Consider the following 13,027-nt stretch of genomic DNA (forward strand, 5'->3'; position numbering starts at 1 on the left):
ATGTCGAAAGGGCCTTTGGGGGGGCAGGGGGGTGACGTTTGCACTGAACCTATCTGCTAGCAGGTTGGCTAAGTCAACAGAATCAGTGTAAGTGATATTGTTAAGTACTAATTTAGAATGAACCTAGGCTTTGCCACGGAGGTTCCTGACATAATTGAAGAAGACTTTATGGTTTTCCTTTGTTATGGAGGCTAGTTTTGGTTCATAATTGGGCTTGGAGGTTTTCACTAGTGATCTAATTTGCTTGTTGAGGCTAAGGAGGGAGGTTTTCCAATTTGGAATCTGTTCCCTTTTACCCTTGGACAATGTTTTTTTCCTTTAGTTCTAAAGCCTGTTGATAGAGGATGTCCACCAAACAGATTTGCATTTCCTTGAGGAGCAGGTTTTAGTTCTATTAGGTATGGCTAAGTCCATGCAGTTGTACAGATGCTTGTAAACTGCACTGGTGTACTGTTCAGCATAGTTGTCTGCATCCTCTGGGGGGGGGGGGTGAAGCTACAGATACCCTCCCCTTGGAGGTTGTAGTCAGCTTTTAAGAAGTTTTTTAGCTTGATTTCAGCTGGGGGAGGGGGTTGGGTGGGATAGAAACTTCAAACGAGACAGTCTAATGATCTGATCTAACCAGGGAAGGACATACTATGGGAGTGGTGCAGCGGTCACCCATGCTGCTGAGAATCAAGTCCAGAATGTTATCTCCCCTTGTGGGGGATGAGACGAGCTGGTCTAGTGTGTTAGAACTGATGAAGTTGAGGAATCATTGAGACAGTGCATTAGTGCAAGAATAGTTCACCCAGTCTATGGTGAGGTAGTTGAAGTCACCAAGGATCAGGGTGTTAGGGGGTACCTTAATGGAGTCTAGAAGATCCAGGTAAGAGGAGTGGGTGTCCTGAGTCATGGAGGGGGTCTATAGCTAGCATTAACTTGGATGGGTGTCTTGCAAACTGTCAGTTGTACCTGGAGTAGTAACAGTGTGTCATGCTGGCAAAGCAGTCTGGAGGTGTGCCTGTCCTTAATGAAGATAGAGACTCCACCACCCTTAGTCTTCCTGACCTCATTTTGGGGTCAGAATGTGTGGAATGAGGCATAGCCTGGTAAGGCAGGGGTGCTCTCTGCAGCCCTGAACCAAGTTTCCATGGCCACACAGACATCAGCATCTTCCAGCGCAAGGAGGGCTACCAGTGAGTCCATTTTCAGGATTAGGCTCCTAGCGTTAAGCAGCATGACCTTCAATTTGCTTTTTGACAGATCTTTTATGTTAGAAGGTTTGTCTTTGGGACATTGCCTAAAAAAGGCACAATGGGAGAGGCGAGAGCCTTGGCCAGGATCCAGAAACCCAGTGGTGACAGGTGAAGGCCATCTCTGGAAAAGCATCGAGGCCTGTCGACCGTGTCATCCCAGACAGACAGATGCTGGAGCCCCTTGGAATGACACCAGAAAGCCATTTGTTGAAGTCAATTATTTTTTGTTGGTATTGTGGTATCATTCATGGTGAAGGTTGGATGCTGCTTAGGGCTAGGGTCATACTTGCCTGGAACACATACTCTGAGAGTTCAATCATGTCTCTCTTCATATAGTCCAGGGAGGTACGTCTTAAGTCATTCACACTAACATGTACAGTGACAGAGTCGTACTTGTACTTGTTGTGCAGAGACTTAAGTGCATGCATGATGTGGCAGATTCTGGCACCAGACAGACAATTGACCATGACCTTCTCCTTGCTGAGCCCGGTGAGGGGGATATCGGTGTGTCTCATAACTGAGTCACCAATGACTAGTGCATTTGGTTTACTGTCATGTCTTGTGGGCTGTGATGGTTTATTGCTGTGCCTTATGAGCTGTGTTTGTCAGACACTGGTATGTTGTCTGCTGTGTGTTATGTATTTGGTGTTGTGTGTGGAATGTTTGAGTGTATTTTAGAGGTCTCTGCTGTTTAGGTAAGTTTTTATTGAGGACCTTTGCATAAGTGTGTGTGTTGTGCTTGGCTATGTGATGTGAGTGGTGTAGTCTTTGTGCTGGCACTCTCCTCTTTGTCAGGATTACTGACTGTGGAACAAGAGAGCATGGACTCCAGGTTATTGATGTACATGCATTTCTTCCAGGTGAAAGAATTATATGCTAGGAGAAGAGGGTTGTCACGGCTGGGGGGGGGGGGGGTCCCCAAACAAACCCAGAATGCAGGATCATTGCCAGGATTTTATTCTTCTAAGCCAAGGTGCTGACCAAAAGTATTGGACACTTTTTAATATAAAAATTTTAACATGTGTAAGAATGGCATGGACAAACAGATGGGTAACTGCAACTAATTTAACACCTTTGTCTTTCATGGATAGGAGAAACAGTAAATGTCCCAAAATATCCTTGCTTGGTCCATCTCTGCATTATTCATATATAAAATATAATGGCTATAAACTACTATTGAAATGTTAAGCTAGGCTTCTTAAGATCTGCACAGATCAAATACCTAGTAAGTACATATGAACCTGTGTGTGTGTTTTACTACAAGTATTTAACTGTCTTTGTTTTCTCAGATCAAATATGCCCAAAGTAAATATGCTGCATAAATTAAACTTCAGGTTTTATCTCTCGTATTATCTCACCTGTGTCATATACTATATTTTTTTGCATCTGGACCATGTTTGACAAAATCCTCTCTAGATCAGTTCACTTACCTGGTTATCAAACTTAATTAAATCAAAAAATTAATTAATGAATGAACAGAAATGAAAATTGCAGACTTTTAAGGGAAGCCAGACCTACAGGCTTAGTCCTGAACTCGTTTCATCACCTCATACTTACCAGCTTTAAACCATATACCCTTTGATGTCAGACCCTCTAAATGGTTCTCTGAGTGATGTTTTTTCCTTAAACACCACTTTATTTCATGGAAACAAAGTGATGAGGAAGAAAAAATGTGCCAGATCTTGAATGATGTTGGGGTAAGTAGTATTCCTACAGTACCGAAATCTATGAAAATGTCACTATCATGTGGATACCAGAGGTTATACAGAAAATGGCAGTAATGGTCCTGTTATGATATCTGACAACTATACTGGCACTTAATTTGGCTTGGAGGGCTTAATGCAGGTACTCTTCTGTCAAAGATGTTAAGAGGAAATTCAGGTGGTCAAAGTGGCAAGAAGCAGCTAAGCGCTGCAGTTTTTATTATGCCCCCTAATGTAAGCATAGGGATGCAAATGTGAACTAAATGAACTATTAGTCTCATGCATACAACACTGCAGTCAACAGAAGACAAGATAAACCCCCTGTCTGGACTCACTACAGAAGTTCCCCAACCCATCAACTCAAAATTTGTTTGTAGTTTAAAGCATCAGAAAAGCTAAAGAAAATTATACATAGGATGCTCAAGCAAGATGTATGATGACAAACTCTGAAAGTGAAATTAAGATAATTTACAGACAGCATTAGAATATAATTCATCCTTTAGCTAAAATACAAAAGTAGATTATGTCAAGTCAGTTAAATGAGTATTAACAGAAGCATTCACTTTAGCATGATTTTCATCACAGATTTAAAACAGACTATAGTAGTGAAATAGTACTGATCACTCTCCTACATTTACATATAATCATGCGACTCTGAAACAGAAGCAACAATATTACTGATTTGATAAAAGCTTTTACTTTAGTTATATAAAGTGATATCATAATGTCCTTATAAGATCTGCAACTAAGTATGTCTTCAACAGGATTTCCTTGTATATGTATGCCATGAAAAGCGTCACTAAAATTATGGCAATCTTTTTTTTCTGAAAAACAATAAAACGTAAACACATGACAGGTCACTTTTAGGTCCCATTATTATTATTATTATTATGATTATTATTATTATTAACAGTAGTAGTAGCATTTTTTTTTATTTTTGTATTTATTAGTAATAAGGATGCCTTAAAGCAAATGAATGTGTTTACATACATGACATCATATTATTCATTAGTCATTCTGATGAACAGAAAGTTTTCAGAATATTACAGTCCACTTGTATGAACCAGCTGATAGACACGTTAATTTTTAAACAAAACAAATGAATGTTTTGCTTTTTATAACTGTCAGAATTAAATAATGTGGGTAAAGACAATGAACTATGAAACAGAAAGAGGTAATTTCCTACTTAGGTGCGCAAATGAATTGTTAACTTACACTTTCTAATCACATGGACCTTGTTAGCAAAAAGATGTACATGAAGTTAGCACAGTGTAACCCTTTAAAATGGTGTTTGGAAATACAAAAAAATCTTCTAGGCAAATCTCTGTTATTTTAGATTACTGACTTACAATTTACTAATCTAATCTGTCTGTATTCAAAGTATGGCTGGCATATTAAGTGCAGTTTACCCTTTTCATCCAGCATTTTATGACTAATAGAAATTAGCTAGCTTGCCACTGCTTATATAAAAATTCTAATGAATTATTCTTGCATAACCAGGATTTATATAAAAACAAATCTTTATAAAATGTCAAATTATTTTTTACCCACTGCTCCTCAAGTTACATTCTCTCCTCAGAAATGGAAACAGTAGAAGTGGTTTAAAAGTCTCCTTGGCTGGTTACACTGTGCCAAAAATTAGTATAAGGAACTGTTTTATTTTCTCAGAATATTTTTTAGATATGTATCTTTTAACTGCAATAGTATAAGTTTTAAAAAGTCATTCATATTTTAGGGTGTGTTACATTGACTGTTTATGTCTCTGTAACACAAAGTTTTTACTTTGAAAACAGGTTTTATGACTACAAGTTTTAAAATTATAAATAAGTGAAATTAAAATGAAATCCAAAGAATATGAAGTAGAGAGACCAAATGATATACAAACCTGGTCATTTTAAGACAGCAAAAGTGTCGTAAAAAATCAGGTTATGCTGGTAATGCCAGGGTGGGAACCCAGTATAGACTTGCAGCTGAGTCTCAAGCTCATTTTACCTTAAAATGCTTCTACAATACCAGCCTGTGCTAATGACATACAGGGATAAAGCCCTAATTATGGCCCATGTGACCCAGGTTGAATTACTGGCTCAAGAGCTTGGCAGCTTGACAGCACAGGCAGGGCAGATAGGCATGCCCATCCTCGGAAGGTGCACTCAGACACAGCACCACTCAAGACTTCTGGCAGAGGTCAGGAACTTGCACACAGTTTTGTACTGGGGGGGGGGGCACGGCTCAGGTTGAGTCACACTCAGAGGCATGGACAAAATGCTGCACAGCCCACAGCACATCAGCCCCTGGGGATGGGGCAAGTGTGAGTAAGGTGTGGAATGTTAGGAAAAAACACTCCCCAGCAACAGTATGATACTGCCTCAGGTACCCTTCACCAGCCCTAAACATGGACTGGGAATAGCCTGACGAAGGCTAAGGCAGGTTTGGTAGACTCAGTGGATGAGGAGAGGTCCTGGGAGCTGTGAAGAGCCAAAATGAGTGCAAAAATACTACTACAATATTTTCCACCACCTATCTGTTGCTTACTTATGTAAAACATTAGCTAGGTAACTTCATAGGCCTGAAAGCTCACTTTCACTGGAAAGAAGGATAAAATAAGTATAAAAACAGCATTTGTTGGGACTAAAGATATCTCTGATAAGGACCACCATTACTTACAAGCAGTTACACACCTATTACCAACATGGTACGATACTGCAGCTGAAAACAAATCTGCAAAACAACAGATATGGCATTATCACAGCGAAAGCTAGAGGCACCAGATTAACATAATGAATTACACATAAACAGAAACTAATATGTCAGAATTTTGTTTCATGTAAGGCAACACTTAAGGACTGTCAGTCATTATAAGGATACATGGTAGGCAGAAGTCCAGATGGATTTATGTTTCTACAGCAGAGAACACATCAGCAGTCACAATCATAATAACTGAACCAATAGTGTTAGCTCTGATGTGGCATGAGAATTTAAGGATTCTTCTTCACAAAACCATTGTCAGGGGAATCTCTGAACGTGCTTCAGTCAGAAATATTAATATACTCTAGGACTGCTTGATATAATAGTATTTTTTTAGTTTAATTCAAGGAGAAGCTAACAACTCTGCTACTGCCACAGTACATATCTCTTCTCAGTTTTTCATTGGCCTTACAAGTTTTTCAATCCATGACAAAACTTGTGCATTTATTTCAGAGAGAACGTCCTCTGCTTTGCGTCCTTTCACTTCCATCCCATGACTTGCTCCTTCAATCCAATGAACTTCTGTAGGTCCTTGCATTCTTCCTATTGCATCTTCTAGCAGACTCTAACTCGTACAGAAAAAAAAGTGATTTAATCAGGTCATGCAGATTCAAATATAAAACATCAATAAATTAATTAATAAAATAAAAAGGTCTAGAATGACCATTCATAGATCCAACCACAACAAACAATAAAGTAGGACAATAAATTAAGCTTTGCCAGTAGCTGTATCCTAAGTAACAAATGTTCATCTCTGCCTGGAACATAACAGCTGAGCTTACGAAGCTTAAGGCACATTCCATATGCCCAGACTGTTGACAGCTTGAGCAGAGTTATATAAAATAAGACGTACAGAGTCAAACCCTTCACAACTATCCTGTAGCTTAAGAGCTATCCTCTTGCAGGCTTTGTGGTATTGACAGCTGGCTAGTATTTCTCCATTGCTGGGCAAATAAGGTGATGTCCAGCATAAAGCCTTTTACAATTAATTTTATATTTGAAACAGTACTTTTCCAACTAAAAACTTTTTGCTACAAATTTATTATTTTTTGTATGGCCGTGTGACTTTGTAAATTAAAAAAAACTTTGATTCTTTTATTACTTTTATTGTAAACCTTTTTTCTAATGTTCACTCTAATTTGCATTGCTAACAGTTTTATTAATTGTTTTTGGGGACAGGGGCAAGTGTGTGTTGAGTTTGTCACAGTTTTTCAGTTGAAAACACTATGTTTTGATTCTTATTTAAAAAACAAGTAATCTCCGTAGTATCCCCAAAGTCTCAAAACAACCCACTAAAGTGTAGTGGGTCCAAAAATAAAACAGTGTAAGGAACCTTCTCTGTGTGGAAGATTTTCAGTCCATATATTTATAGTTAATCACTATATATTAATCAGATCAGACAATAGTAGTAGTAGCGAATTTAAACTGGTCTCAAGTCAAAACAAAACAAAACAAAAAATAATAACAGAAAATATATAATTGTACAGCATTACTAAGTATTCGAAAGTAATCCGAGCAAGGCAGGGAGTCTCTTTCCAGTCAAAAATCCTTTATTAAGTACACAGACAAGCGATCCAAGTAAAACAAAAATAGAGTAATAATTTCCTCACAAGCTTTCTAAATATATATAGACTTTTTATCAGGCTTGGGAGTGGTTTATTGTGCTGTAAATCAAAGTGTTATTGGTACACATGTTAAATTCACATCCCTTCCCCCATCAGTGCGACATTCGAGCTGGTCCTGCCCTACTTAGTAGCTGTCATAATAATATATAACCCTTATGTACTTTAAATAAAATTTATAATGATGTGGTACCTCTTATTTAACCAGATTATTAAGTAGATTATTAAGTCTGTGATTTTATCCACGACAATATACTACATGGCTGTAAATATATCCACCTTAGTTCATTTATTATTCAGGTGTTATTAAAGATGGAAAAGTATACATAAATCTTCTATGCCAATAGAAGGAAAATGATTCCACCATCAGCTCCCCTTTACTTTCTTGACCTGGGGGAAGACAGGTATCGGGTTTTAGGACAGAGCAATAAATAGGAAATATTTGCTAACATCCCTCAATTTAAGCAAGCATTATACAAAATAATAAACAATCAGTGCACCTGCAAGCCATCATTTGCTTGCTCATGTGACAATAACAGGTGCTCTTCTTAAAAACAGGTCACTGTAGTAGCAAATTAAGCCTTTTTCCACATAACTCGCCTTGAAGATAATCAAAAGTCAGTGAATAGGTGGTTACAAAAATGATTACTTTACCTTTTCGCACATTTCATCAGCTGATCCTGACACAAAAAGTACAGGGTGCTTGATGAGAAGTAACTCTTCACTCCGAAGTTTGTTCTTCTGCTTAGGAGGATGAAGAGGATATGACAGGCAAAGCAGACCTTGAATGAAGCCATCATATATGTTTTGACAGCTCTGTTGGACAACACTACTAGCTGCCCTTGCACCCATAGAACGTCCTATAGAACAAGGTTAAATGAATCACTTACTTAAACTGCCTTTCCTTTAAAATATTTCCTACTGAAAAGAAGCATATTACTTAAACAGAATATCTATAGTTTACTAGAAAAGAAGGTTAATGGTGATTCACTTTTCATGACAAAGCAATACACATGCTTAAAAACTAACCTAATCTTTTTATGGTCGTAGCATAATCAATCAATCTGTAGTGGTGAAGGTGGTGGGAAGATGCAAAACGCACAATGAACTATCCGGCCAGCATCCATTAACACTTTATAGTTGGAAAAACTGCCTAAAGTAAACTCAGGATAGATGAAAATAAAGAGAAGAACCCACTAGTCTGATAAATATGAAGATAGCAGCACTGACAACATTTCACAGTGCTGCTAGGCAAGGAACATGACAGGCAACATGAATCAAGTAGGTTTCTATTTGCTGCTGCCTCCACATTTTGTTTCGGCTAAGAATGTTTTAACAAATTTGCTTAAAACTATTTTAATGAAAACTCACTTGACATGCAGTAAGCTACAACAAATAACTCAGAATTGTTGTTTTAAATACCAAATCAGCTTGTACTGTTCAAAAACTAACCTTAAACTATGCAAAACATCTTTCAGAAATCAAAAGAAATTTCACCAGATTACAAAAACTGGTCTGATACTACAGCAGTATAGTTGACCACAGCAAAGCCCAGAGATGACCATAATGATTCAATAAGTTACAAAACATCATAAGTCAAAAAGTGAGAATGAACTATATAGAGTACTACCATCAAAAACAAAACTAGAAATTACACATTATCAAAAATAAAGCTGTGCCCCCTCTGCACCTTGCATACTCTTCACCCCCACACAGCCAATTTTTTTAAATATACTAAATGCAGGGCTGCATAATTTTCATGCCTTTTTTCCTTTAACGTTAAATGATGCAACTTCTGAGTTAGGCAGTTTAGAGGTTTAGGGTGCAAGCATGAAGCTCCCAAGCTTAGAGGGGTGTAGACAACTGTTTTTAAGTCAGAAATTTTAACAAATTAAATGTAGCAGATTTTTTGAACAACTTAGATTCCACCCCTGGTTGCCAAATAACTAACTCCAGAAGTAAATCTGCCAAGGTGCCAAGTTCTTCTTAAAAAATTTTGTTGGCATAAAGATTTTTTTAATAGTTAGCTGGTGCCAAAATCATGAACTAAAACTCTTCCTCCTCATCACCATCAGCCCCTTTTTCACATTTTTTCTACATGGGGTCGGGGTATTGTGTTAACTGTCGCCAACTCTCTCAATTCAGTGCCACATTCCTGTCTTCTTCAATACTCTTGCCTGACTGTCGCAGATCTTCTTTCACACAATCCATCCACCTCTTTGCTGGACGTCCTCACTTCCCCTTACCTTCTTCCTGTCTGTCCCAAATCTTCCTCACCAGATTGTCTTCTGCTTTTCTACACATGTGCCCAAACCACCATAATCTGTTCTCTTTGATCTTTTCTGCAATTGGAGCTACATTGGCTTCTTCTTCTGTCCCACTTCTTCGTCTGTCCCACTGTGTGCATCCTACCACCTTTCTCAGGCACTTTGTTTTCATCACCTCTAACTTCTACAACTGTTCTGCCTTTACTGCTCCGGTTTCTGTACCATACAGTAGTACTAGCTGCACCACTGTCTTGTACACCTTACTTTTCAGCTTCTTTGGCATTCGTCTATCAGACTACACCTGATACTCTATGCTAGTGGGCTGCAGCCCCTCTGATAATAGCTTTGACCTCTTCATTCAGCCTACCCTTCTCCTCAACCACCCCTCCCAGATACTTGAAGCTATTTACCTGTTCCACTATCTTCCCTTCTATCTATTCTCAGCTTCTTCTCATTTCCCCAATTTGCTGCATTACCACCATCTTATCTGTGCTTAATTTCACCCATGTGCCTTCAGATTTGCATTCCATTTTCCTATCCTTTGCTGAAGTTCTAGCTCAGAGTCTGCCTGTACTGCTACATCGTCTGCATACAGCAACTTTGTTGATCTGTCCCCTCCAACCTGTTTGCTAATGTAGTCCATCACCAGTATGAACAGAGGTGGGCTCAGAGCTGAACCCTGGTGTACACCCACTCCCACTGGGAACCCCTCTGTGAGGCCCAACACTATAAGTACTTGAGTCACTGGGTCCTTGTACATAGCCTGCACTAATTCTACCAATGTTTCTGGGACTTCATATCACAAAAGTACTGCCCAGAACATCTTTCTTCGGACCTTGTCATATGCTTTCTCCAAGTCTAGGAATGCCCAGCTGGACTCTCTCCTCATCTCTAGCTTCTTCTCAAGCATCTGTCTCATTGCAAACATCAGATCAATTGTGCTGCATCCTGATCTGAATCCGAACTGCTCATCTCCCATCTTACATTCTACTACTCTGCGTATCCATTTATCAATCCCCCTCTCCAGAACTTTCATGCAATGTGGAAGGAGTTTGATGCCTCTCAACTGCCCACAGTTGTGGATGCCCCCTTTGTTCTTGTACACTGTCATGACTATGCGCATTCTCCAGTCATCTGGATTGTGCCTTTCTCTCCACACTGCTGTTAGTACCCTCAGGAGCCATTTCTCCCCTATCTCACCCATCATCCTTATCATATCTGCTGTGACCTCATCTGAGCCTGCTGCTTTCCCTGACTTCATCTTCTTTGGTGCTGTTCTTACTTTTTATAAGGTGGGCTCCTCTTCTTCTCTCATTGTAGGCTGTTTCTAGGGCAGTACAGCTTCTGTCGGGTTTTCTTCATTCAGAAGCAGCTGGAAATACTCCTTCCATCTGCTTTTGATGTCCTGTGGACTGGTGAGCAGGTTGCTGCTGGCATCCCTTATGAAGGGTGTCTATCTTCTTTATCTTTCTGTCTTTGCCTTGCAACCTGATATAGTTTCTTTGTGCCCCTTACTGAGTCACTTTCTAGAAGATGGTAGAGTGCCTCCGATGCCCTATTCTTTGCTATTGCAACTTCTTTGTTAGCTTCTTTGTTAGCCAACCAGTAGTCCTTCCTAGCCTGGTCAGTCTTTTCTATCTCCCACTCCTTCTTTATTTTGATGAGTTCCTGGACTTCTGCATTCCACCACCAGCTTTCCTTCCGTACCTTATTTCCATACCTGGCTCGGCCACATATCTTTTCTGCAGTCCTAGCACATGCTGTTTTTAGGCACTGCCACTCTTCTTCAACTACACCTATTTCCTACTCTTCTTGGGGTGCTAGAGCCCTGAGTAATTCCTTGAACTGTTGTAATTTCTCTCCAGTCAACTTCCAGGTCTTTCAGCCTGGTCTCTGTTAACCTTAGAGCCTTCTCTGACCACTGCTTGCAGCAGATTGTAGCAACTAATGGTTTATGCTGTGGGCTGACTGTTTCACTGGGGATGACTTCGCAATCATGGATTCTATCTCAGTGCCTTTTCCTTACTAGGAGGAAGTCTACCCCAGTTGCATCTTGGCTACTCTTGTTTGTGATCTTGTGACCATCTCTCTTTCTGAACCATGTGTTGGCTACTATCAAGCCATTTGCCAGACAGAAGTGTAGAATAGCTTCTCCTTCTTTATTCCTGTTGCCCGACCCATGAACTGAAACTAAATATATTAAAACCTCAGGGAACCACCATATTGACAATACCCCCCAAAAAGTTGACTCAGTTATTCAAGATTTCGGAACTTATGTGAACAGTGATCTAATCTTCAACCAAAATGTGTCCACTGCCATCAGAAAGTCCTCCTATATTGCTCAGCTTATAAACAAAGGAACTGTGTCTAGCTCTAGAGATATCACCCCCCCTTACTCAGCCCTTATTAGGCCAGTCATTGAGTATAATGCCCCCTTTGGCATGTATCTGTCCAGACACAAGCAACAACTGGAACGTCCACAGAGATACCTTATTAAAGGGATACAAGGCCTAAACAATATCTCCTACATAAATCAACTCAAGGTCCTGTCACTATAATCAGTATCCTACATACTGGTAAGAGGTGACCTGTGTTTGGCATAGAAGCCATTCTCAAACCCAATATTGATGGACCTTCTGCATATCAGCAAGTCAAATGGCATCAAAAATACTTGGTCTAGGTATCCAAATCTCTTCTGCAACATCAAAATAACAGTTTGGAGGAACAGGTATACCTCTCAGAGAATGCGACTGCTCTGTAACAGCCTCCCCATTCATGTAAAACAAAGTTCAACCCCATCCATCTTCAACTGCAACTTGGATCAATGGATGGGTAACAGAAAATTTACTCCAGGACTGCCCCTGTACTGCTAATGGACACACACAGCTACTAAATGCTTTATCCCATGTGTAGGTCCCCTCACATTATCTGTGGTATGATCCCAGTTATTCTCACTAGGGGTAATCTATAATTAAATAAACCTTGGGATGTCTAAGACCAATCTAAAAAAAAACAGGATGAGTTAATTCTGGCACCAAAAGGGAAACTAGCTAGGCTTAAAGTGACCCGTAAAGGCAGCTAGCCAAATACTTAACCTTCTGCAAGGTTGATAATAGTAGAGTCAGCATTTTCTCAATGTATTATCTTACTAAGCTGCTGTCTGTTATCACGTTATAGACTCCTATCAGCCATACCTCTCAACCTTTTAGCACAATAAAAATAAACAATGACAAAAATAATGAGGGGAGGCAAAGACCCAAAAATAGGGACAGATTTTAAATACTGCTCTTATTAAAGTAGAAACTTGCTACAATAACAGTGTTTTTCCGCAGCATGTATTTTCTGAAGTACATGAAGTCTGAAGCTGAAAGGTCTGTCATTATTTAGTGACTTCAATCCTCAATGATTTCACAGTAAGTCACAAATTTTATGAAGAACAGACAAAAAAATAT

The 13,027-nt window shown here is 39.3% G+C and overlaps 1 protein-coding gene across 1 annotated transcript in view; it reads right to left on the reverse strand.

Moving 5' to 3' along the window:
- Nucleotides 1-3,215: 3,215 nt before the first annotated feature.
- TEX30 (testis expressed 30) overlaps nucleotides 3,216-13,027 on the reverse strand; it is a 78,225-nt gene continuing 68,413 nt past the window's right edge. Inside the window, exons 4-5 of the mRNA XM_044059746.1 lie at nucleotides 7,963-8,168; nucleotides 3,216-6,251 (exon numbers count right to left, since the gene is read on the reverse strand). Of these exons, the coding sequence (XP_043915681.1) occupies nucleotides 6,078-6,251; nucleotides 7,963-8,168 (380 nt within the window). The 3' untranslated portion in view covers nucleotides 3,216-6,077. The remainder of the gene's footprint in view (nucleotides 6,252-7,962; nucleotides 8,169-13,027) is intronic.

This window comes from Protopterus annectens, chromosome 17.part0, assembly GCF_019279795.1.
Source record: "Protopterus annectens isolate FY-2018-M chromosome 17.part0, PAN1.0, whole genome shotgun sequence".
Taxonomy (NCBI): domain Eukaryota; kingdom Metazoa; phylum Chordata; order Ceratodontiformes; family Protopteridae; genus Protopterus; species Protopterus annectens.